Raw genomic sequence first — 27,144 nt, 5'->3', positions numbered from 1 at the left:
GTGTCTTCTGCCCTGTGACATTGCTGTTCAAGGGTAAGCAGGACCAGACCAACCCATTCATTCATCAGATCCTAAAACCGGTGGTGGGTGAAAACCAAGACACTGACATCTTACTGACTGAATAAAGCTTTATTTTAATGCAAAATAAAACAAGAAAATTTTGTATATTCATACATAACAGCATCCAAAATGTTTTCTGTGGTACAAATGGATTCGTTTTAAAAAGTCTGCAAAGAATTTATTCTCCACCCTCATATGCCAAAATATGATTCACATATTTTATATTCAGAACAGACTTGGTATCACAGAAGCACAGGAAAACACTAGAAAAAGTGACTGCATCAACAGCAGGTTTTGTTTTTATGTTCCAGTAGTAAACGGCACTGCAGTCAGCAGAGATGGAACAGAACTCTCTCAAAGAGCTGAGTCAGGACAGTCTGGGGTTAGTTCACTCTCACTCGGCTTGGTAGTTAAGCCCGTCTTTGTAAGTCAGGCGGTGAGTGACTCTATTACTATTTTAGGACAGGAGAGAGAAAGAGTTTCACTTAGAAGTCGTAGCTGTGTGTGAGAGTCTAGGCTTACTTTAGATATCTAACTTTTATTCTCCTTTTTATCGGAAAGGTGACTTTGTAGGGGTATCTTATGGAGAATCCTCTTTGTGGTCTCATTGTGGCATCATTTCTACCTAAGTCAGTGCGAATTGGGAGTGTAGAGAAATAGTTCTGCGGGCTGTTTCTGAACCCAACTCCCTCCTGCCTAATTGTGCTAAATCTGGACTTTCTGTTGTGCTTGAACTCGGAAAGCAGTAGGTGTCCGCTGAATTTGCACCAATTTGAAGGCCATTCTTTGTGGATTTCAGAGTTTAATGCTGACGGGGATTTTAAAGACACACATTCCTCTCCACACCAAATTCTCCAGATCTCTTTATCCCTCTGAAATGCTAGGATGTTCCTCCGAAGAAAATACACGTGGTGGTTACAGGTTAGGAGGATAAATGCTCTTGAAGGCTTGATCTCTATGCCTATGAACCCTAGGCATGACAACTCCAAAAGTTGCTAGCTAGACTTCCTTCAAAAAATAGGTTTACTGCAAGCAGTTCATGAATCTTTGGAATAAATAACGAGCCATGTTTTATTTTTATTGAGTTTGGTGGTGAAAATAAAGCTACAGTGAAGTCTCAAATCTCTTCTACCAGGAAGCTGTGACGTGGGTCTGTGGATCTCACCATGCTTGTGTTTAATGCATACAGACCAAAAAATCCAAGAATAATGAGCTTCACAGTAATTTTTTCCCAATTTTTGTTCGTTACTCAATTGTGATTTAAGTAAATGTTCCTTTGAGCTTGCCTTTCATCTACTGATTTGATATAGTGGGGGAGCAATTATTGTACCAAGAGTGATACTACCACAGCCAATGACACGACAGGCTAATGAAATATTGTGTTTCTCTCCCTGGCAGAGGACTGAATTCTCCTGCATCTAAAATTTTTCAGTGGTTTTCTCCCTTTCATCTCTCTACTCCTGTAAAAAGGGACAAAAACAGAGCCCTTTCAAATATCTAGTGACTTGAAGCCAAAAGCATCATTTTCAAGGCATAAGTGACCCAGCAGTCAGATCACGAGTCAGGTGGGTGTATGTAGATGGATTTACAGCTCCCTGTGCCATCATTCCTGGGGGCGCTGTGTGTGTGTGTGTGTGTGTGTGTGTGTTGTGGTGTGTGTGTGTGTGTGTGTGATGGTATTAGCATTCTGAGATTCAAAGAGACACATGGTTGAGTTTCTCCAAGGCCCTAAACTGTGAACTATTTTCTGCTACTGGGTACCTACTGATTATAGCCTGGTCTTCTAAATACTCTAAACAACCTGTTCCCTTAAATACTGGAGAGTTCTGTAACCTCGGGGTGGTGAAGGTTGGTACAAAGGCATTTATAAACCTTACATTCAAGCTGCTCTTAATTGTTGCTTGGCTTGACGGGACCTCTGTCGTACACATAATGTTGGGTTCTTTCGGGCAGGGTCAACGGGGCATGTGTTATGCTTCAGGCAAGAAGAGAAAACTGCTATAATCATTTTGTGGTTCACCTTAATAGTACCTTCACATCATTGGCTGCCTCTCAGGATTAGCAGCTGTTTTACTGTGTATACTACACAAAACCATGCTTGGAGCAACTTACCCTGAGCCTGCCTGCAGGGGGTATTGTGCTCACAAGGCGGCAACGGGGTGAAAATTCGGGCTTTCTTCCTACAAGGACCACTCCTCCAATGCACAGAGAATTTCTCTTCATGCTGCTTCCCTTGGGTGACCTCTTGTGAGTTTTGGCCTTAGTCCAGAAGCCGCCTTCTGGCTGGTCTATGTCCAGTAGTCCACAGACATTTGGTTAAACTATGGGACATACTGAAGAGCTGATTTTCAATGCTTCAAACCAAGTTGCATTATCATCACCTTATCACTTTCTTCTTGAAGGTTTATTTAGATTGAGGGGAAGGCAGCATTCAGCATGTGGGCAGGGAAGCCCTATAGCTCACCTGCACTCCAGGTAAGCAGGGCTGGAGATCCTCAACCTCTTTGCACAAATTGCAAAGGATCTAAAGGCTTAAGAGAGACGAGAGAGGGAAAAAAAAATCTTGAAGGTCTATTCTCAAGAGGGCCATAAGTAATTGTAGTTTAGAAAATGATACCTCTTAAAGTCCAGTAAGTAACACCATTTAAATCTAAAACCAGCAGTCATCATTCTTGGTAACTTAACTCTATTTTAAATTAAAAAAATAAGACTAAACTGGGCTAGATGGATACTCTATATATTCAATAATACTATAATTTATTAAATCCTATCAGTCAGAGGTATTCTAATATATCAACCAAAATACCTCTAAATTGAACTCAAGACATTTTTATTTGGGGGAGGGAATAAAGAAGGAATGTGAAAATGCCTAAAGTATGTCTGCCGCTCCAGGTTTGACCATTGCTCAGTCTTTTGTTTGCATTCTCATTTGGGTCAAGTTGTAAGTTTTAGACGTTCTATTGAAAAAAAAAAAAGGAAAAATAGCTGCAAAGCTGAAAAGCAATTGGGATGGGTCTTGGAGGTGGGGTTCAGTTTTTCAAAAACATAGACCTTCACTTCCCACTTGGCCATCCTGGCCTTGGTCTTGTCCTGACTTTTGTGAAGGAAATACAGCAGATACAGAATGACCTCGTTTTATGTGTCTTCTCCCTTCCCATCCCTTCTGTTTTCTCCCCCACCCCGTTATTATTCCCTTATTCATCAAATTTTCCAGAAAGCATTTTTATCTTTTATTCTCCATACTGCTAATCACACCCTTACACACACACACACACACACACACACACACACACACACACACACGGGTCAGCCACCACCATCCACTACCTGCTGGTTCTCAATCTCCAAAGGCCACAGTCAGCCCTCCTTGTCCCCGGGGTCCAGATGGCATTGTTTGGCACTGGGTCTAGAATTGGCACCTCCAGGGCATTGCTTCCCCTGTGGCCTAGTCCATGGGCCCTCTTTTTCTCAAGTACATTCTAGTCCTCCAATGGGAGGCTTAAAACAGAGGCCCCAGTTCTAATAATTACAGGCAGCAGACCTGCGGGTGACTGTGAAACCACGTGTCCCCATGCCATTGTGCTTGGGACATGGGAGGAAGAAAAGTGAGGATCACGGGAATTTCAACCTGGTCACTGTGGTCCTTGGATTAGATTCCTTCTGGAAGTTCTGACTAGCTTTGCACATTCTCCCAGGACGCTAATACTGCATTCGCATCTTATTTCTATACAAAAGTGAGGAAACGTGAAACACTTATACCACATGAATGGTACCAGGAACCTGAGAAATTCTACAAGTAAAGAGATGCAGTCTTCCTCTGGGTAGAAAACGTTCCAAGGAGATCACAAGTCAAGCTTGCTGTGTCCTTTCTCATTGAAAAACTACTCACTTAAGACGCCCATGTTTGCAGCCACTCCTCCGACTTAATACAGTGGTTGGAGCTTAGCTTCTGAATGGAGACGATCCAGGGCAGCGGCTGCTTCTCGCTGCCAATGCTGAGGGTACCTTCTCTGTGATTTGCTTGTTCAAATGCCACGCAGGGACGTTAACCGTTCTAAACGTACTTCAACTATCAGGCAGTATTGTTTTTATGGCCCATCCTTCCTCTTTCTCCAGACATTTCCCCTCCAAAAACTACTGTTCCTTCTTTTTCCCTCTAATTAGCAGTCAGGTGTTACATTCTCAATCAGAAAACCTAACCTGTACGCAGGACAAGTCTTAACAGGAAGAAGGCCTCGAGGAAGGGTGATGTTAGCTGTCTTCCTTTCTGGGCTGCGTTGGGCTTGGTGGTGTTGGGCTACACGGCTGCAGTCATGGGGTTCTTCTGCCGGGGGTCCTGGGTCCGGTAGGGGTACTGGTCTGGGCTGCCCCCTCGGGGGCCTGGCCTGCCCATTTCCTGATAGGCTGGCACTCTGTGGTGCTGAGGGGGTGAGGGCGGGACATCTTGGCGGAAGGGTCCTTTGTGCTGGGGAGCTAGTGGGGGTGGGTAGTACTGGGGATACCGGAGATCTGCGACCCTCAGGTCCGGGGGGCGGGGGTAGCTCCCTTTGGGCGGATGCATGGGATGAGGCCCTGGGTAGTATGGGAGCTCCCTCTCCTTGTAGAGCCCTCGGGGTGCTGCTGTCAGATAGTCTGCGGGATCGGCGGGTCCTCCCCTGGGAAGAGAAGAGCAGACACATGTCAGTAGTTACTTGGCTGGCTGCCCCGTTGAAGACACATTCCCCACGTGTGCACCATAGAGGTTCCGACAAGCCAAGCGGCAATGAAGAGCCCCTTGTATGTAAGCTTTAGACAAGCCTGTGTACCAGACCCCACTGTCACCACCCCGAGGCTGGAACTTCCCCCAGGATTTAGGAGAACAGGTGGGTGTGGCAATGGGAGGTGCGCAGAAGTGACTGCACCCTTAAACAGAAGAGAAGGAACCTTCCTCTTCCCTGTCTCCTTCCTGGTGGCCATTGGAGTGGCCATTGCAGACCACAAGGTGAAAGCCATGGGCTGAGGAAGGCAGGAGCCTGGCTCCCTGACACCTCAGAGCCATCAGATCAGCCAGGACTGCGTACACTCAGGTTGGTACATGAGAGAGAAATATGCTTCTTCTTGTTTAAATCCTCTTAGGCTGGCCTTGATCCTAGCGGCCAACTAGTTTCCTAAACAAGGCAGAGCTGGGCTCTCTAAGGCTGTGAACATTCCACCCTCTCCTTCTCTGCCTGCTTGAAGCCAGTCCCATGATGGCAGAAACATCCAGGTTCCTCGGAGCCGTTAGGCTCCATGGCTCACCCTCACTTCTCAGTCTTTGGTGCTCTTTACATGGCCACCGTCTTGGTCTTTCTCTTGGGTCTTCTGCCACCTCCCGGTGGGGATTAGTGTACCCTCCCCTCTCTCCAATTCCCAGAAGAGGTCCTAACCCAGAGCTGGGAACTGCTCCCCTGGAACCTTGATGAAAGCAATCTGCCAGCAAAGCCGAAAAGCGCCAGGCCGGTAGCAGCGCGGGAAAAGCCAAACCAGCTGTAGGTTGGTTACACAGCGTACCCGGGAGGCACGCAGGAAGGCCCCAGGCGAGAACAAACGCTAACAGAAAGCGACCCGCCTGGGTCCTCGCTAAGACAACAAGCTTCTTCTGATCCACTTGCCATCCCAGAAGCAACCTGTCTCCAAACACATGACCACATCTTACCCAGGCCGGGGCTAAACAGATGCTCTTAACTCCCACAAACCTTCCGTGCGCATGAACACCACCATCGCCCCAGATCCTCCTCGCTTTTCCCCCTCCCCCCCTCTTAACATATTTTTAAAGGAAAACAGCAGCAATCATAATGAATGAAAAGCTCTCCAACATCAGCGTACAGGCTGGTTGAACCCTTGCAAGCAATGGCGGCGCTGTGAGAACAGAGTCTGTGGCTAATCAAACCCCGTCATGCGGGCCAGGATCACGCTGTCATCTGCAGGCTGGTGCGAACCCAGCTTTGCAAGCCCCTCAGATCCACGCAGGCTTGACCAGCGCCGGCTCCGAGCAGGTGCCAAGCAGCACGTGAGCGCATTTATAAAGATGAACAATAGGATTCTCTCTCCACGTCTTGGCGTCTTAATTTGGCTATGTATAACAATGACAGATAGGCCGTCGAGCACGGGGTAATTTAGTCCGTGAGAGTTTTCAGATAAAAAAATTAAATTGTTTACGTACAAGTTATTATAACGTCAACGGCGATGATTCAGTGCCGTGCGCTTCGCTCTGTTTTAAATCGCCCGTGACAAATCGGGCACGATCGCGCCTGTCACCCCAGCCAGGGGAAATGAGGGACCAGGATTTCTCCCCTCTCCCTGAGAATTTTATTTCTGATTTAGGAAACTTCCAGCATTCATTTTATCTTTTATCATAAAATATTTTGAAGGCCCTCGCCGTCCCCCCCCCTCCCCCCCACGCTCATTTCTATTTCCTGGGGTTCATGTTGGAGATTTCTGAAAAACTTAAAAAAAAAAATCCTTAACCTGTGCCTTCCCTCCAAATCTACTGGAGCTTTTCTCCGCATGAAGTGAAACATGTGGTTTTTCTGCACTCATTTTAAGCCCGTGGGATAAATCACTGACATTTGCAACACACAAACATTATCTGCTTTAAAATGAACACACAGCCGGCGCTCCCTGCGGGCCCTCTTAGCCTGGATGCTTCCTGTTTAAAATGGAAAGAGAGAAAGGAGGAATTCCAGGCCTCCGACTTTTAGGGTCCTGTTCTCTCCCTGGAGGTTTCTCTCTTAAAACAGAACGTTATAAAAGACAGGCACGCCTTGTTTTTTAATTTTACTTTTTTTTACTTTTGGAGAGAAAACCCAGATCAAGTGGCGACAGGGCAGAAGCCACCCCGAGAGCCACCAGGGCAGTGCCCATGGGGACAGTTGCTATCTCTTTCCCCACACCTCGCCCCTGCGGCTCCTCCACCTCTCAGGGCAAGGGCGGGGTCCCCATGGCAGAGGGGCAGAGTTCAAGATGCTGTTCCTCCAAGCGCAGGCTCTATGCCTGGGAGTGTGCTCACATGTGGCAGAGACCGAGTAAGGTAGCTGTTCTTTGTCAAGAAATGAAATCGTGGAAAGCGTCTTACTCTGTAGAACTCATCACAACAGTTATGGCTTTCCATTTTTCAGAGAGAAGGAAAACAATGGGCTGGCCTATAAAAACACCGTTTAAGGTTCAAAGGGAGCTAGGAGGATTTGTCTTGTTTATTGGGGGGAGGGGAGTGGCTGTTGTTGATAATAACTTTTTGCTCAAAAGCAAGCATTTTCTACAGACTTTCTCCAGAACAACAGAGAAGTGCTTCTGAATAATGCGCGCACACACACACACACACACACACGCATGTGTGTGAATGATTTTTAAACAGAAAAAAAAGCCCTCCTTATTAACAAGGAATTTGAAAGGAAAAGAGTAGAAGAAAACGGAGCTGAAATTTTAGCCTTGTTAATCTTGCGTTTCCCTTTTCATCGTGCCTTTATTTGGGTGAAATTTTGTATTTGCAGGGCAGCACAGAAACCAACCCATTCCGAGGCCTAAGAAATGCATATCCCAGTGACCAGTGCTGTGAGGTGACTCTGAGGAACCCGGCCGCAGCTTCCTCTGAAGATGCTGACGCAAAAAAGAGTCCAAACAGAAGATGTATCAGAACTTCCAGGCCCCTCATTTTCCATGTGACCTCCTGAGCTTCATCTGTGGGTGTTATTTTTTTTCTTAAAATCAATTTCCCATTGAAAATCTCACCCAGGAAACATATTTACTTAAGGGAAGAGAAACAAGCCTATGTTTGCTTTCTTTATAATACAATTCTTTGGGGGAAGTTGCCATGAAAATATCTATATTTTTAAGTTTCCACTATTTACTTTTTTATTTTAGTTTTGCTTAGGCTCATTGTTGAGGCCAAAAGGATTCAGATTTTGCTCTGAAAACTCACAGGAACTATCTCAGACATACGGTTGTCAATCACATAGATGCATGCAATAATGAAAGTTGACCTTTAAGTCTAAATGTGAGAAAGCTATATGATACAGACATGTGAAGAAACAATAAGGATCACTTTCTTTATATGAGGTTCCCCCCTTTTGCCATTTTGGTATGTCACTACTTTTCCTTAAACAAAGAAGGGGCTGAATCTCAGAGGCAACGTGGGTCAGAGAGCCAGCCCCTGGGTACCAAGTCTTCAACTTACGGCAGGATGGAAGGTACGCTCCCATATTTGTAAGACAATCCTGTACTGGGAAAGGGCTCAGTATTGGGTGAACTGAGTCACTGGAAAAGCATTTTTTTTTAATATATTTTATTGATTTTTTAAAGAGAGGAAGGGAGTGAGAGATAGAGAGTTAGAAACATCGATGGGAGAGAAACATCGATCAGCCGCCTCCTGCACATCTCCTACTGGGGATGTGCCCGCAACCGAGGTACATGCCCTTGACCGGAATCGAACCTGGGACCCTCAGTCTGCAGGCCGACGCTCTATCCCACTGAGCCAAACCGGTTTTGGCCACTGGAAAAGCATTTTAGTGAGGGATGAGATAGCCATACTTACTATACTTACTGGGATAGATGAAGGGGTATGAGCTATTTTGAATCGTCCCATCTCTCCTTGCATTTCGCCTCCTCTTCTCCCTCAAATGCAAAGAACACCTCTTTCTTCTGAACTTACTACAGCTAATGATTCTCACCTCATCATCTTTCCCCTCCCTGGGCCTAGTTTATCTACTGGCCTGGAGCGCAAGCATCCTGAAGGAAGGAACTGAGCCTCATATGTCTAGTATCTCCCGCAGAGCTTGCCACTGGCCTTTGCACATCATAAGAGCTCCATTAAGGTCTAGTGAATGTGTTCAAGGGCATTTAACATAAAGAGAAAACCCACTAACATCCCCAATAACTACAGAGGGTCAGGTGTGTTTAGGGGCTGTGAGTGGATAGCTGGGTGGAGGAATAAAAAGAGAAAGTGGACTCTCATTGAGATCCAGCCACTACAATGGCTGAGGCAAGACTACTCCCTAATTTTTCAAAAGGGAGGCATGGAGAGAGGCGGGCAGTGGGCTGAAAAAAAAAGTTTGATTGTGTCCACCTCAGAATGACTATAAAGTTGATCAGGGCACAGATTATTATGTTTGCCTTCTTTGCCAAGAACAAAAGTATACTTTCTTATCTCTGTTGTCTTGCATGGCACTTGAAACATAGTAGGTGCTTAATAAATCTTGGACTCGAATTTAATTGCCTTGACTTACCAGTAAGTTTAACATGACTAATTGGTGAGTCAAGAATCATTTAAGGACTATTTCTATGATGGTCTAGCAAAGACATTTTCTTTATTACTGTCAGAACACAACAATCTAGGAACATCTTATTGTAAACGTTTAAAAACTACAGTACCCATGGTCTCAAATAAAAGGTCTTAGGGAGACCACGTCAAAGGTGAAAACCAGGTGCAAGCACCACAGTTCCAGGTACCTGGGCTTGAGGATAGATAAACACCTTCCAGAGGTAGAGGTCATGGCCAGTTCCCCTCTGTCACAGAGCTTCCCAGCTTTTCTCCACCAGAACACACATGATGGGTGACCTTCATATGAACCACAACAGAGGCAGAGGCTAGGACTATGTGAACTTCTCTACCTCCTGCTGGAACTGAATGCCCTTCCCTCCCACTCAACAAAACGAAACAAAAACACAAGGACATTCAAGTGAGTGGGAGCAACATTATCAAAAGTGACAACTCTTTGCAATAAATAGCCGATCATGATTCACCTATGTGTATCAGGCCTATGTTTAAGAACCGCCACTTCATCCATCCAATGAGCTCCCTTTAGGAGGAAGGACAGGGGAAGTTGAAGAGTAACAGGGGAGAAATATCTAGGGCTGAGCCGGAGTTTAGCAGGTGTGAAAATAAGATACACAGTAGAACGTGTGAAAGCCACAAGGAAAAGCTCCCAAAGGGCAGAATCCTGTTCCTCTTAATTTCTGTAAAATACCACCCACGAGAATCATTGCAAAACAAAGGCAGCCTGTATGGATTTCCTTTTGTGGCAATAATTGACTGTGACCAAATTTGGGGTTCAAATGAGAGGAGGTAACATGATGTAAAACTGCTGGTGTTAAGAGAGATCCTTGTACCCCTTGGCAGAAAGTCCACGTGTAGGTTACTTAGTGGGGAGCTGATGTTGGTGCCTTCCTCTCTGATTCTTCCACACACGTGGCAAAGCTAAAAAAGGATCAGCACAAACAGTATTCTTGTAGGCGCGTGAGTCCCCCACGCTTTGTGGCCAGAGATGCTTTCAGTCTGTTTGGAAATTCCTTCCCTGTCAGATTTCCAGTGACAGGCGCTCCTCCTCCACCAGGCGTGACTGTGGCTGCCGGGATTAGCAGAGCCCTCCGCACTGTCCATGACACAGCTATGATTTCTGCAGATTTTACAGAATCGTAAAATACAGTGATCATTTCATGGCCTATGTGGCAGAGATGATTTCAGAAAGAAAAGCCGCATTCATCACTCACATATCCCATGGTGTTATGAGGACCGGACTCTCGCTCTTTGCTAAGAACTGGAGTGGGAAGAGATTTATCAGCAGATGCCTTTAGCCCTTGTTAGCACCAAGGAAATGTTTGCAAAGAAAATGAGAGAGGGATGAGAGTGACTGAGCGCTCAGAGGACATTTCTGAGGCACTTTAAGACAGTTTTAGAGTTTTGGTCACTCACATTTAATTTCTTCTGTCATGTTTGACAGCAGTAACCACAAATAAGAATTCAATTATTAACAGACTTCATGTGTAATTACTATGAGACCCTAGATAACCCGTTAGCAGATATTGCCTGGAAAATGGCCCTTAAGAAGGTTTCATCCTATCAGACAGTGGGAGGTATTCCCTTAAAATAGTCCTGCTAAAATAATTTTCTTTATGAGGGGGAGTGAGATTTTTAAAGTGGGTGCTGAGGAGAACTAAAAGGAGTAACATGAGACTATAGAGAGAGAAGGAAACTTAGAAAGCTCAAACTGCTGTGAGTGGCCCCCCAAAAGCCCTGAAATCCATTGAGTGATACTGCATGTACTTATCCCATGGTCTTTTTAACCTTAGAAGATACTTTATTTAAAGAGCATGGCAACACCCTAGCCGGTGTGGCTCAGTGGATAGCGTGTCAGGCTGTGGACCCAAAGGTCCCAGGTTTGATTTCAGTCAAAGGCACATACTTCAGTTGCAGGCTCCTCCCCGGCCCTGACCCTGGCCGGGGTGTGTGCAGGAGGCAACCAATTGATGTGTTTCTCTCACATGGATATTTCCCTCTCTCTTCCAGTTTCTCTGGAAATCAATGAAAAAATATCCTCGGGTGAGAATTAAAAAACAAAAATAAAATAAGAGAATGGCAACCAAAGTAACAAATCATAACTTGTTAGGCCACTAAAATCCCCCCCCCGCCTCTCTCCAGTAGTCCTGGAATGTCAATTCTAAACGCTGAAGATTTTATCGAATTGTCATGCAAGAGATGACGGTTCAACTTCAAGGTCAGACTTGGAGGACCAACAGGTTCAAGAGCGTAGGGTCCTGAATTCTAAAGATGGTTTGCCTGCTCCTTAGAAGCCCTGCACGTTGTCTGCCCAGGTCACTGCCTGCGGACAGAACATTCTAGGAGAAAACACACTGTTCGCGAGGGCTGTTTTTCCCTGATGAATTTAGGCTTTATTTATTTTTAGAGTAATACATACAATTGATGGATAAGATATGCCTATGCCTTATTCAAAGGTATTCAGAGATCATAGAGCAGCCACATCTTTATCTGCCCCCGTTCCTCTGCCATTAGTTTCTATGCCTGGGCAATCGGAGGATTTTGATAGAAATACCTATGGTATTAGATCATCAGAACCCCTCTTCACCGAGGGCAAGCACCGCAGTGAACGAGTCTTACATATATGCCCACCTTTGTGTGTGTGTGTGTGTGTGTCCCGGAAGGGCTTTCACACCATAATTTCATTAAGACCCGAGTGCACGCTACCACGGCAGTTCTCTTACTCTGTAATTCGGAAGCAGAAATAGCCATGCTGGGAAGAGTTCTGCTACTCTAGCTCATGTGCTCAGGAACAAACCTCTAAAGCTGGACTTAGACTTGCCAAGGTTTGATGGTTGCCACGCACAGCGGCTCTTTCCCAAGGGCCCACAGCAGCCAGTTCCATCCTAAGCATTTTCTCCATAGTAACATGCTTGGTCCTCACAACAGCGGTACAAGAGAGGCACTATGATCATCCCAGGTGTGCAGATGAGAAAGACAGGGAGATGAAGTAAGGTGACCAAGGTCACTCAGGAAGTAGCAGGGCTCAGAATCAAGCCCCGGCCAACCGACTGGGAGGTCACACACACGGCCACTAAGCTCGACCATGCAGCCTCTGATCTCTCTTGCTTGTCACCTGCTCGCAATGTGCCTGTTGGCAGCAAGTGGGGGAGTCAGGATGTGATTTTTATGCAGTAGGATCTGGAGCAGGAGAGCGACGTGAATGACCTCCCTGTGGGGATGGCTCCACACGGAGGTTCTGGAAGACCTGCAACCTCACAGGAACAAAATGAAGCCACCATCCCTCCCCAGAGCTGCTGCCCTACCAGCATGACACACTCCACAGGAGCCAAACCAGCAACCTAGGCTCCCTCTGTCACCCCCACTCCAGCCAGAAACTGGGTTCCAGAAAACGCTCTCTTAAATATTCTTGGCTGTCCACCCTCACTGCCGTGGCCTTACAGCCTTCAAATCCCTCTTCAACTGGACAGGCAAGAGCAGACCAGGGCTAGTGGACAGGCAGGCCGCACAAGGGGCCAGCTTCACAAGACAGCAATTGGACAACACCAGGCTGAAGGCAGTTGAATTCTGTAACCGTCAAGCCCGTGGCCACCAACTCGGAAGCAATTTCGAGTGCGTTGCACTTACTCTCAAGTGAAAACGTGGCGCAGTTTGTAAAGCCAGGGGAGCTCACTTATCTTTTGGGGACTGTGTGAGCGTTTACTTTTTGGGGGGATATGATACTCTCAAATGTAAATCCTGACAACCGGCAAGTTTTTTGCTTGTGTCTGAATATGAGATCTGCCATAAACCTTTTTATTTTTATTATCATCAGGTAACCTTTTCTCGCAAACTTGTAAGACTAGGTGAGGTTGATGTCACGTACTTCATAAACCTCTGGGTTTACTTGCTGCCTTAAGAAATGAGCGTGCTGGTATTAGTATTTAATTTACAAGGGAGCCAAAAGAGAAATAGACGGGGACCAATGTGAAAATGGGTGCTGGGTTTCCAGACTTTTGGGTGGGAAGGGTTTTGACACCAGCACCTCAGATGCTGACTTGATTTCATCTCCAAGCAGGTTTCCTGTGGAAAGAACCTTCCTCATCCTTCTCTCAATAGTGGCATGAGCTTCCTGGTCCCGCCCTCAATGGGAGGGGGCACACTGAAGGAGGCACAGTGGCTGTTGATAATTGCTTCAGCCACACTCATGATGGGTGTGTTTTGGAGGTCTCTACTCTAACAACCTCCCTGACACCCAGCGCCAAGGCAATGGGTCCAGTCTCCATTTCCACCACCTAATACAAGAAGCGAGAGGGAGAGAGAGAAATGATGAGGGAGAATCATTGATTGGCTGCCTCCTGCACATCCCACACTGGGGATCGAGCTCGCAACCCAGGCATGTGCCCTGACCAGGAATCTAACCGTGACCTCCTGGTTCATAGGTCGATGCTCAACCACTGAGCCACGCCAGCTGGGCTCTGTATCGCTTTCAATGTGGAACTGAAGCACCTCATGATAATGTTCACCAAAGTCTGGAGAGTAATTCCTGAACCTCATCTGTCTGTGCTAAGCAGGTCCCAAAGGCCCAGGCTGGTGCTGGTGGGCACACAAGGCTCAGCTTCTGGCCCCACTCAGCCCTTCTACCCAGAATCCCTCTCATTATTCGGCAGAACCCTTTGGAGACAGCATCAGCAAGATGGACTCTAAAAACCATCGCATTCTATTCAGCTTTCATTCTCTGCCGATGAAATGGGGTTATAGCACCAAGGTGACTGAACTATATTGTTAAAGTGATTTTCAACAAATAATAAAAGTTATTAAGAGCGTCTTAGGTACTGAGCTGCCCGGTCCTGCCTTGGTCTCTTCATCCTGTGGCTGCTCATTACACGGCTGGTAAAGGCTGGTTATTATTATCACTACAAACCTGTTACTTTCCAATCTCCTTTTATGGAAATTAGAGCATTCTTTGTCCTTTCTCCTTCTGTTGTAATATAGCCCGACTGTCAGCCCAGCCTCCCCGGGTTCCATCTTGCCTTTGATGCTGGTAAAATTGAGCAGTTAGCAAATCAAGGCTTGTTATAGCTCAAACTGATTGGCACTATGAAATGCCTCTCATCATTCCTTCTTCTTCTCTTTGTCCCCAAGGTTCTTGTGCAGTTACCCTCTCCTATGCCCCCGCCTCCACTCCCTTTAGCAAACGAATGTGTGGGTCCGGAGCCACTGATAAGTGCTTTTAAAAAAGATGCAGCAAGACAAGCTGTTGTTATGAGTGAGCTCCTTCAGATGTTATTCCATCCTCCATTTTTTCTCTAATTCACTGATTTATTGACTCATTCCTTGAGCAATTCAGAGAGCACTGCACAGCCACGCTCGCTTCTGTTTGAGTGTTGCCTTGCTCTCGGTCATGTTTGGTGCCGGCATGTGTACCAATAATGAGATGGTTTTCCCATTTTATCCATGAATTCTACTATCAGCACAGTGGAATCTTGATTCTTAAAATCAGTCACGTAGCTGAAGCTTTAATAATTTAAAAAAAAGCTTATCATAGAAAAGCAAATATTTATCAGTGCGAGGCATCTAATTTAAAGGGATTAATTAAAAGTAAATGCTGAAGTGATTTAAAATGGAGCCATCTTTCTATATAAAATCCTAATATGCAAATAGACCAAATAGCAGAACAACCGAACAACCTAACAACTGAACAACCAGTAGCTATGACATGTGCTGACCACCAGGAGGCAGGCGTGGAACATGGTGGGCATCAGCCGTGGCGGGATGGTAGAGCAGGTGAGCAGGGGCACCAGACCAAGGTGGGGCGCTGGTAGCTGTCATAAGGGGGAGCCTCTGGTGGTTACTGAAAATCCTTTGCTCCTGTGTTCTGCAGTCCTGCCTGGTGCTCGCACCTGCTACCAGCGCCGGAGCCACTGCCAGAGCCGCCGCTAGCACCCACTGCTGGCGCCCAGCACTGGTCCCGATCACTTGGCACTGTCAGCGGATGCAAGTGGTGACTGCCGGCCCTAATCACCCCTGAGGACTTCTCCACCTCCCCCTGCTCTTGAGGGGCAATCAGGGCAGCAGATGCAGCTTGCACTCGCTGCTGGCACTGGCTCCAATCACTCTGAGATGTCAGCAGGTGGGAGTGGGACTGGCTCTGTCAGTGCATGGGAGTGGTGGCAGCAGGAGTGGGTCTGCCAGCAGGCAAGGGACCAGGGGCCATGGCAGAAGGGGCCAGGTGGGGCATGGAGGATGGTCTGAGACCTGCCCCTGGGTCCACTGCAGCCTTGCAGCCCACAGTTCCATTCAAGGTGCACAAATTCGTGCACTGGGCCCCTAATTACTAAATAAAACACATTTACCATTTTCCCCATGCCAGCATGCCCTTGAACTTCAGGAGAGATGTGGCCTAGGCCTCCCTGAGGACCTCAAGGTGCTCTAGGGTTTCCGGTCTTGAGGGATCTTGGGGTGCACCTCTGCATAGTGGGGGGGAGTGTGGGGCTCAGAGGCACTAGACTGGGCTTGAACTGAACAAGGCATTTCATGGACTTATGATCCAGGTGACCTAACTCTTTCTGAGCCTCAGTGACCTCATCTGTAAAATGGGGATATTGCTCCTGCCTTTCCTCCCCTTGCAGGGTTGTGATGAGAACTGACTAAGAAACAGCAATAAACAAACAAAAAGACCAACTTCACAAAACTCCTCAATACTTGTTGAATTTGAAGCCACCATCACTTAAAAAAATAATACCGTATATTTTATATGGAGGTTAAGGTGATTGTCCAAAGATCTAGAATGAGCAAGTAAACAAATCTGTAAACAAATTCAAAATTTATGACCGAGAGCCATGACCCCTACCTATGCGTCCCACTCCACATCAGTGGGCGAGAAATCCTCTAACAGAGTGTGGGAAATCCTCTAACAGAGGTTGCCACGTGTAGGCCCCTCTGGATATACACACATAGAGTCACAGTATATAGGCTTACGTGATGTTTAGCATTTCTTTCAGGTAGTTGCTGACATTTAAACATTGAGGGCTTTCACATAAAAAAATGCAGCTTTTCTGTTTTCCTTTAAACACAGGCCTTACTTTCTTTTAAGGTGGTAACAGTGGGAGCTGCCCTCCCCCACCCCCTGGAGGCAGGGACATAGCCCTCCTTAGGGTGTCCTTCTGCCTGCTTCTCTCCTGACAGCCCTGACCTGCCCCCATAGCCACTTAGGGGTGCAGCCCCTGCCCCATGGGAATAAATGTCACCCACTAGATTTCTGCATCATTGTACTCCGTTTACATCCTCTATGTATAGGTGCATGCTATCCAAACTGCTCACTTTGAAGAGGGAACGTGCCGTGGGAAATGACTGAAATTTCTACCACTATCCTTGATCACCTTTACATCTTAAAAAATGAAGTCTCTGTAAATGGCTCTGTGTTAGGGAGAGCTGCAGAATGGAGAAGGGACCCCGTCCTTGGGGGGTTTCAGAGAAGTCATTTCACTGTCTCAGGCCTTATCTTCAACCCTGGAAAATGAATAGGTTGCCCCAATGTGTCACTGGGGTGGGGGTTACGATTTCAAGTCCAGGAAACCACACAGGCTCTAGTCCACATGGACCTCAGGTCACACTGCTGCGTTTCAGCCTGACCTCTGCCAGGTCACCAGGCTGGACTTCTTTCCTTATCTGTGCCTTGGTTTCTCCATCTGTAAAGTAATATGTGCTTTTCTTCTCATAAGAGAGAAGGCCATGGTATGGGTGAAAGTGCACTGGAGGAAAAGTGGGGTAAGAAGATCCTAAGATCTTATATTACTCCCATGACTCAAAGGTTGCAATTATGAAGGGAAACTTGCCTTCCCTAATGGGATTTCTGGATCTGACCTTGCTCTCCCCACTGAGAGGCATTATGTAGATACCTTCCTGACCAACAAGGTGATACTGTGCAAGTTTAATCCAGCCCACGGCAGAGTAATGCCAGACCTCAGTTCAAGGGTACGTGTCCCACTTCAGAAAAACTGGATCCTAATTTGCCTCCCTGCCCCATGCATTTTATGAGGAATGTATGTAGTTAACTGTTATCAGGTGGTTAAGCAATTTGATGAGGTGTGAACTAGCCCCTTAATCGTTTTATTTACTACATACTTATCCTCCCCTAACATCCCATCGGGGAATTCTCTACTTAGTTGATTAAGTGAAGTTTAGTGAAGTACAATTTGGCAAAACCAGAAGCTGAAAAATCCTCCTCAGAGTTTTAACAATCTTAGAGTCATTTGTAAGCGTGCAACACACTGAGTTGAGGTTTAGAAACAGTGGCAACAACAACAACAACAAAAATGGATTAAACTGTTAATTACCTTTTATCCCCACCACTTAGAAAAATAATAACACAGAGAATCAAGATGGGGAACATAACTACAGTTAGATGCACTTGTTCTTCTCTGGGTGCTGCTTCCAGTAGAAAGAAATGGCTTCAGGGAACCATTCACTTGTTGGGGATAGGTAATCAGAGCTGCTTTTAGAAGCTAAAAGCTTACTTAAAAATAATCCTCTTATCTTTCCTCTGTACTGTAGCTTAAATCTGGATGGATGCAACTCCTAATGTTGACCTAGCCTAGAGGGCCATCTCACTCCTTGGTTGGGGCCTCTGCTAAATGATCCCCGAAATATCAAGCGCTTATGAAAAGGTAGGCACCCCAATGCCTACCCCAAAGACTTACCACCTAGCCTGGTAGACAAAAAAGGCGATGCCAAACAAGCCAGGGCACATATGCTCAGTGCTAAGTGCCATGGATTCCTGCTCGAGGTCAGGGTTTGGATGAGGGAAGTCAACAGTGAAGCAGTAATAGTCCTTCCACACAGTCTTCAACAGTAAGAAAGTGTTGAAGAAGAGTTGGAGATGGGCAAGTGGAGAGAAGGGGATGGTGAGAGATGATGACCCTATACACGAGGCAGTTGAAAAACGGCAGGGTACTGGGTAGAAAAGCTCAGAGGCCAAGAAAGGTTCTTCCTGGTCCCCATTTCTGAGTCAGATGCCCTTCTTATGAACCTACTGAGCAATGTGAGTAACATTCGAAGATTAAGTCATAATTGGTTTAAATTTATATGGTGAAATTATATAAGATCATGGAAAATCTTCCATGAAGTGCAGACGTTATACTTGCTTAGGGAAAAGCTCTGTCTCTGAGGAACTGTTGACCACTGTCTTTAATTGTCTGTTTTCTCATGTGTCCCCCAATCAACTATGAGCTTTGCAATGGAAGGATTGTTACTGCTTCACCACTGACTTCCCGGTGCCTGGCACATGGAAGGCACTTGAAATCATACTTATGAAATGAATGCTAGATCCCTGATGGGAACAGGAGTCCTCTTTTCTTTAAACTTAGTGGGACTTACATTGGCCAACTGAGGAAAACACACAAAACTTCTCATTTGAGTTCTAGCCATGGACCTTTCTCCCCCACCAACTGGCATCTTTCTTGTTGCCTAGTGACCACGCTCCCATCTCGGACACCAGCTCCAGTTGATGAGTTTCTGTTGTCATGGTTGGCTCAGCTGCACTATGGTAAACAGGAGTCCTAGGCTTAGGGTCAAAACTCCTGGGTTTAAGTTCTGGCTTTGCCACTGGCTTTGAGTAAGAAATTTTCATGTTCACTTTCTTCACTCAAATGTGGGGACTATAATGCCAAACTCATAGGGTTGTTGGGAGAAGATTGTGTGGAAAAGCACTGTGTAACTGACAACGCCTTCCTCTATTATAAGGTAGTATTAGCATTACCTCTCCACTTTCTCCAGGCCTGAGCTTCTGCCCTATCCATTAAACTCCTTCAAGGAAATGAAGTCCTAGCCCTGAATCTTAATACCCAAGGCTGGGTGTCTTCATTTGCTGCTGGACCTTCCTGGTGCTAACAGAACCTCTTTGTCTTTAGTCTTTGATAAGAAGCTGTGTTCCTCTCTGCCTGTTGGGATCCTGGGTTTTTGTTTAAACTGGATGGACTTCTTTGTCTCTGAAGGCCTCAACATCAGATTTCTTCTCTTGTCTGCTTCTGCGGGGGCCTCTCCTGCTCCCCTTTTCTACTTCTGGGTGTGCCTCTATTTAGGTCTCAGCCAACTTTGAGCAGAGCAGCAATCTTAACCATCAGTACAGACCCCACTACAAACATTAAGAAGTGAGATGAAATAGCAGCGGAATTAGGCGCAAACAGTTCTTGGCTTCCATTTAATGGACCCGTGACTTAGGAAAGCTGCTGTCCTCTATAGACTCAGTTTCCTCATCCGTAAAATTGGGAGAGTAACACTTACCTGCCTCACTGAGTAGTGAGGAGGGTTAAATTAGAATATCTGTAACTCACTTAGCCCAGTGGCTGCCTGGGCATGATAAGTGTTTGATAAAGACTGGCTATGATTATTGTTATTGTTTTTCTTCCTGCTCCAAACTTTTATTGCTTATTCCTGATTCCATAATGTCTTACTTGCTTTTCTTAGTCTTACAAATATTCAAGTATGTCCAGAGGCCCTTTTCTATTCTAAAAGTCTGCTTCTTCCAGATGGGTCTGAGGCAAGTTATTACCACTTTCCCAATACTTATAGACTATGTTCATAAAAAAAAAACTGTACAAGGTATACTAACATGTACACTCTGTTTTTGGTGCAGTCTCAGTTACATTCTTTAAGACTAATTGCTATGTATCAGTGTGTCCACTGTGATGCCACCTCCTGGGAATTGTGGAGGAATCACTGGAGGATTGTTCACATTCTCAGAGAAAGACAAACACAACTGCGTGTGTAGCTATGAAGGGAGCATGATGCATACATCCAAACCCATAGGAAGTTGGGGAGCAGCCAAGAGTCCATGATGCATGCTCTCAAAAGAGACATATTATCCCCATCTCTAGTCTTTCTCTTTTATGTGGAACTATCTGGACGAATCAAGCACTGCATTGCATTTACTGGAGGAAACATTCTCGAAGCCTGTGGGTCAGATGACAATCAGACCCAGAAATAGAAAGCAGTTTTGGAGCGTTCGTCTGACAGATCATTTTTTAGGGTTTGGCACTCATTCTGCTTTTTATGAGTGTTCAATAAGATCTTCACTTTCCCCTTCGTCCATGATTCTATCTTTCTCCTTCTTGCCTTGTCATCAGGGCTGGGGCAGGAGAAAGGTGCTGTTCTTTCTGCCTAGCATCTGCCCCATCTTTCCCAGGTGTACTATCCTATTCTTTGGGGATTCAGTCCACGTTGGAATGATTCCACTCTCAGTTCATGTCGTTCAGCTGAAGTGACTCTACCCATGACTCCACAGGTGGAATGTGACCCGGGCCTACCCATCAGAACCTTCCACCCCTTTCTCCTCCCCAGTCCCAGGCACAGTGATTATTTATGCCTAAGTACACAACCCCATCACAGTGGCCTGAGACAATTCTAGGACTTTTGTTGGACCCGTTGAAATGAGAGAAGGCCTCTTTTGCTCAAGTGGCTAAAAAGATAGGAGAAAGGCCTGGTGCTGTGGGCACCCATCTCAAACCCAGGGCAGGAGAGTTCGCCCGAGAATGGAGCCAATACACCAGAGTCAAGAGATGGAGAGAAGGGAGCCAAGTCCTAATGGCTTCTCCTAATGGTTGCTAGGTCGCTGAGCCTGAAGATAAGTCCGCCCTGGGACTTTTCTTCAGTTATGTTTGCCAGGAGATTTTTGCCCTGTATTTGATACACCTCACTATGTGACTAATGTAGAGGGAGACCAATTATGCTTACCTATCGTTATTGTGTGGAGCAGCAAACCTGATGGTATAAACACAGGTTCCAGAGGATAACATTCTCAGAGAGGACAGATGGCCATCCACTTTAGAAACCACCTGGGGAGAGAGGAGCTTCAAGGCAGCTCACGTGGCCACAGCGTGGCCCAGGTTCCAACATCTCCAGGGCAGAGAAGGCAAAAAGCAAAAGGCCAAGAATAATTCCCTCTTTGAACTGAGATAAGAGGGCAGCGGGTGGGGAAAGAGAAGAGGCATGGAGCATGGAGGGGTACCCAATGGATTTTTAGTCCTTGAGAAACTTCCTTGAGGCCTAGCTGCCTGTGCCAATAACTAACTTTCATAACTACATATGCAATTATGTTAATCTATTTGCAAAAAAAGTGAATAATTCCACACCCTGGTCCTCTAGCAATTATCCAACAGGTGACAACAATGAGAGTTTGCAAATAAGTAGTAATTAGTTGCATAAATATAAAGTCTGCCGGGAAAGTTCCTGCCTGCTTAGACCTCAAGGGCGTAAATCAAAGAGAAGCCACCAGTGACTTCCCGTCTCTTTCAGCTTGCGCCTCTCCCTTCCGGCCACAGACACATGCAGCCTCTACTATCCTCATCTCTGCTGTGTGTCTGTTCACATAGCGCATTGGAGATGGGACTGGGTCTGGAGCTGCTTTGAAAAAGAGGTCTGGAGAGCCGGCCTTTTATGAGACTGTAACCTCATCCTGCGGCACACTGATTTCATAAAAGGAGTAATGAGGCTCATGATGTTTATTTGAATGGCAAACAGACTGTTCCATGGCCTAAGAACATGGAAACCTGTTTTTCCGGGAGCAGCACAAGGCAGCCAGACTTGCTTGGGTTCTCCCCTGCGCTTCTGAAAGTGCAGTGAGTACAAGCCAGGGCATCCAGGGCTCTCAGGGAGCTGGAGTTCACCAGGGACCATGAAGGCATTGAAGATTTCTGGAGCGTTCAAGCTCTGCCAGGACGTGGCCTGGAAGTAAAGTCCAGATAAAAATGGGCCTCTCCTCTCTCCTCCTCCTCCCCCTCCTCCTCCTCCTCCCCCTTCTTTTCCTTCTTCTTCTTCTTCAAAATTTACCAAGGTATAATTTACATGCATGAAATGTGTCCATTGGAAGTATTTAGTTCCATGAGATTTTACACATGTACACATATGAGCCACCACCAGAATCAAGGGTATGGGGGACTTTTTTTACTCTGTTCCATTCTCCTTTTTCTTTACCAGCTCTTAAACTGAGCATGCCCCAGCTCCACAGAAGACACAAAAGAAAATCCCACACTTACAAAATGCATTACTTGTCTGGAAAAACTCCAATCACTAATGCTTGAAAAAAATGCTGAATGCATCTAAAAAATTAAGGTCTGGATGGATAACAAAAATGAAAAAATTTGAGTTTTGGAAATAATTTTCTGGGAGACATATACAAACTATTCAAAACTGAAATTTGGAAAAACATGCCAAGTCATCTCAACGACTGTGCACTGAGAAATGCTTTATGCAGAAATCCTTTTTCCAAATGACAGAAATACAACTAAAAAAGAATAGAACCAAAAAAAAATTTGCTTTCAATGAAAGGATTCTCACAACTTAATTAGAAAACCAACAAAATTTAATACAAACCAAACCCCGTCTGATTTAATACAAACCAAACCCCATCTGATCCACTCAAACTCCATCTGATTGAAAGTAGAAAACTGTCCTTCCTGCACTTGGACCGTGAAATGTCTGCACTTTCCCTCCTCAGCTGGCTGCATATTCCTTCCTGGGTTTTGCCTTCCTTTCTTTTTCTGCCTTAAAATTTAGTTGAATGCCTACTATGTGCCACGTGCTAGGCAAGGCTGAGGCTACAGTGGTGGCAAGACAAGACCCTGCTTCTTAAGGAGCCTATCGCCGTTGCTTTCCATCTCTGAAGTCCACTTCCATTCTCATCCCACTCCTAGTGGGTCTGCTGCTCTTTGCAAAGCTTGGCTATAAATGAAGGCTGGAAAAGAGAGAGGAAGAGAAATCGGGAAAAGAAACGGAGCACAGTAAATATTTCCCATTTGATAAAGACTAGCAATTCTGTATATTTTCCCACCATTTGTCCTGGCTAGGGTCTATGGTAGAAAAAGATTCTAACAATCCAAACCAATGAAAAACAAAAAACCAACAGGAATAGCCCAGTCCGGAGTGCTCATCTAAAACAGAAGTTTCCCTCAGCAGCTCCCCCTACAGCCATGCACCATGTAACGACAGTTTGGTCAACGGCAGATCGCATATACTACAGTGGTCCCATACGATTATAATGCAGCTGAAAAATTCCTATCACCTAGTGACATTGTAGCCACTGCGATGCCATAGCACACACATTATTCATGTGTCTGTGACAATGTTGGTGTAAACAAACCTACTGTGCTACCAGTCCTATAAAAGTATAGCACATACAATTATGGGTAGTACAGAATACTTGATAATGGTAATACATGACTATGGCTTATGCATTTACTAAATTATTCTTTTCATCAAAATTTCAGAGTCTGTTCTTTCTACTTATATAAAAAATGTTTGCTATAAAATAGGATGCTGGCAGCAGCCTCATACATCTCCTGGTTACTGCATCTCTGGACTGCATAATTTTTTCTTGTGCTTGATTGAATCTTGTGTTGTTTTGCACAGTAACATGCTGTACAGGCTTGTAGCCTAGGAGCCATAGTCTATACCACACAGCCTAGGTGTACAGTAGGCTACACCATCTAGGTTGCTGTAAGTGCACTCTATGATGTTCGCACACTGACAAAATTCCTAATTGCCTAGAATGTATCCCTGTCGTTAAGGGGCACTCAATCGTACATTAGAAAAAGAGAAACCCACAGAGAGAAATTAAAGTCAATGCCAATACAACGAGGTGCCAGGAGCTCCCAATAATTGAAGGATTTCTTACATGTCAGAAATTTAGAGAAGAGGATAAACTAGTTCTGATGGCTGTGGTATTATTATTCAGAACATTGGACGAAATATAGACAGCGTGATATCAACCACCAAATATAAGTCGCATCTATTCTAGTGCTGATTGTGAATTCTTTTCAATTAAGTACCCTTTTCATGAAAACACTAAATAAAACAAAATCTATACCCCAGATGTAATTGTGGTTTATAAAGAAATGAAAACAATTAGAAAGAATAAACATCTTCTTCTTGACAAGTGACTTCTATGATTTTTCATGATGCAGTGGCTCATTTGAAAACCACCACTGACTCTTTGAGATCTCTGATTTCTATATCAGCACCTTAGACTAGACCCCACAAGATACTAGTGTGAGTCTTCTGGTCAACTGTGGTTGTGAATGTAGGACTTTCTTCTTGAGACCACAGGATGGAAGTAGATGTGTTTGTGTAGAAGCTCACGGCTCTGGGCTTCTTGGAGGAATGGCTTAAGAAATTTACAACGCAGATCGTACTCAGACATTTGAAACAGACAAAGAGCTTCGCCTTACAACAGGCACCGTGTACTTGGTTCTTATTTAGGATTTCCATCTCTCTGCTTACATTGCCCATCTGTTCTTGTGTGCTCTCTACTTTATTCACTGAAGCCCTTAGCATATTATCATAGTTGTTTTAAATTCCTGGTCTGATAATTCCAACATCCCTGCCTTGTATGGTTCTAATGTTTGCTCCATCTTTCCAATCGTTTTCTTTTAATATGGTTTCTTGTTTTTTCTTGAAAGGTGGACATAATGTACTGGGTAAATAACTGCTATAAATAGGCATTTGATCATGGGGGCGGGGGGTGTGATGGAGAAGCATTGCACAGTACTGTGACCAGGTCTCAGTCCTTCAGGGAGTCTGTGCCTCTGAAATGTGAGCCACACAATGTTCACACAAGTTTTCTCTCCCCACACAGAGGGGACAGATGGCAGAGTGGGCTGGAGTCTGGTCCTTCCCTCTCCGTATGGAAGGCCAGAGCCAGTTGGAGTGGGTGTTTCCCTTCCCCAGGCCATTTAGGCCCTGATAAAGCCCCCAGCAGGTTAGGCTGGTTAGCTAGTTCCCGGAGGGCAGGCCTTGCTGAGAACAGTGCTCTGGTTCAAGTTCAAGTTCAAGATGGCCCATTTTCTCTCCTGTGCTGCAAGCTCAAGGGCATTTTCTCAGTATTTTCTGTGAGAATCTGTTTGAGCTCTTGGAGGTCAATGTCCTAAGACTGTGGGAGCGCCCATGACTGGGTCCCCCTAGAGCAGTGGTTCTCAACCTTCTGGCCCTTCAAATACAGTTCCTCATGTTGTGACCCAACCATAAAATTATTTTCGTTGCTACTTCATAACTGTAATGTTGTTACTGTTATGAATCGTAATGTAAATATCTGATACGCAGGATGGTCTTAGGTGACCCCTGTGAAAGGGTCGTTCGACCCCCAAAGGGGTTGGGACCCACAGATTGAGAACCACTGCCCTAGAGTCTTTAACTCAGCGTTGTCCCCACTGAGCCTCCAGCAATCCACGACTACACGCAGGGTCTCCTCCCCTAGAACTGGTTCCCACAGGGGTTCTGCCATAGTCTCTGCTGGGGTGACCCCGGGACCAGCTCTCCTGTCTCGGGGACAGCGGCTTGCTGTGTCTTCACCTCTCTATGGGACCGAGAACACTTGCTGATTTTCAGTCTGTTCAGCTTTTCACTTGTTAGCTCCTTCCATGCAGAATGGGAAACTGGAAATCTCCGCCATGTATGTGGTGTAAATGTTTACAACTTGTGAAAAACATTTAAAAAATAATCAAGTGCAGGGACACCTGGCCCAGACTGAGAACCCGCAAATCCCCCCGAACAACAGAAAACTCCCACTCCAGGCTAGTCCCCTCCAGCGCCAATCTGTCTCCAGTTACTGGGCAGCAGGTAAAAGGCAAGGAGGCAAGGAGAGGGAAATTTTGACTTAAAGTTTATAAAATTGTAAAATCTAAATCATTTTTTGTGCTTGCACCAAACACCTAAAAAAATATATTTTCATGAATATCTCCAGTCTATGTATAAAGGTTAATAATAGGAAACAGAATATTTTCCACTGTACCTTTAAAAAGAAGGAAGAAAGAAAGAGAGAAAGAAAGAAAGAAAGAAAGAAAAAAAGAAAGGGAGAAAGAGAAAGAAAGAAAGAGGAATCATACGAGCTGAAATATTGTAGGTGAAGAAAATTCTTCAGTAATCTCTCATCAACCCTCCTTGGCTATTAGGCACCAACAGAGAAAAGCATAATGGAGAATTGCCTTCCACATAAAGGAACATAATGTAAGTTGACATTAGGGTGAGCCGCAGTCCAGTCAAGATGGAAGAAGCTCAGAGCTGAGCCCGTCACGGAGGTTATAAAAGAGGACAATCAATGTGTGTTTTTAAACTGTCTTCCCCGTATTCTGCTGCAATAACTTGAACTGGGAATTGGCTCTTTGTGGAGATTTATGACAATAGCGTTGCCATTCAAGAATAGGCAGCGATCGTCGTAAATAAAGAGCAGACACAAAGGGGCATGAAGACCCAAGACAGAGGATTCGTCAAGGTGGGTAAATCATGAACTCACTGATACTGCAAATAAACACACACGACGAAAGCAGCCGCTCGTTTGGAGAGAACCTTTCCTGTCCCGGAAACAATGGGTCCGGCTTCTGCAGTTTGAATTTGCCCACCTTGTCCAAGGAGCCTTCCTAGAGCTCAGAAACCAGTGCCGGGCCCTCTGTTTCACCCACATGGGCTTCTGATGGAGAAACGGTGTGGATTTACTCGAGCGCTGAAATCTACTGTGGCCTGAAGGGTGATACTTCTGATCAACAGTGCTGATTAGGCTTGCTTTCTGCAAGAGACCCCCACACTCCTGAATACCGAGTACAGAGCCGCTCCTGAAATACCAGGGGAGAGAGAACGCAGGCTTCTTACTTCCCGTACTAAAGGCTGAAGAGGCAGGGCCCTGGTGTCTCCCCACTTTTCTTGTGGACACTGGAATCCGTGTAAGGAAACGTGTTTCCATGTCCAGCCTTGTTGTTGCAGCTGTTAGGAGAGCTGGGCTATCAATTACTCCCAGCCTGCAGATGCTGACCCGCCCGACAGCTCCAGGC

General features: G+C 45.6%; 1 protein-coding gene across 1 annotated transcript in view; it reads right to left on the bottom strand.

The window, feature by feature from the left end:
• Positions 1 to 1,495: 1,495 nt before the first annotated feature.
• The window catches only part of PARD3B (par-3 family cell polarity regulator beta), an 838,084-nt gene continuing 812,435 nt past the window's right edge, over positions 1,496 to 27,144 (bottom strand). Inside the window, exon 23 of the mRNA XM_006759450.2 lies at positions 1,496 to 4,715. Within this exon, the coding sequence (XP_006759513.1) occupies positions 4,358 to 4,715 (358 nt within the window). The 3' untranslated portion in view covers positions 1,496 to 4,357. The remainder of the gene's footprint in view (positions 4,716 to 27,144) is intronic.

The sequence above is a fragment of the Myotis davidii genome, unplaced genomic scaffold, assembly GCF_000327345.1.
Source record: "Myotis davidii unplaced genomic scaffold, ASM32734v1 scaffold394, whole genome shotgun sequence".
Taxonomy (NCBI): Eukaryota; Metazoa; Chordata; class Mammalia; order Chiroptera; family Vespertilionidae; genus Myotis; species Myotis davidii.
Note: the sequence above shows the minus strand (reverse complement) of the source record. Positions and strands in the feature narration are given on the sequence as shown.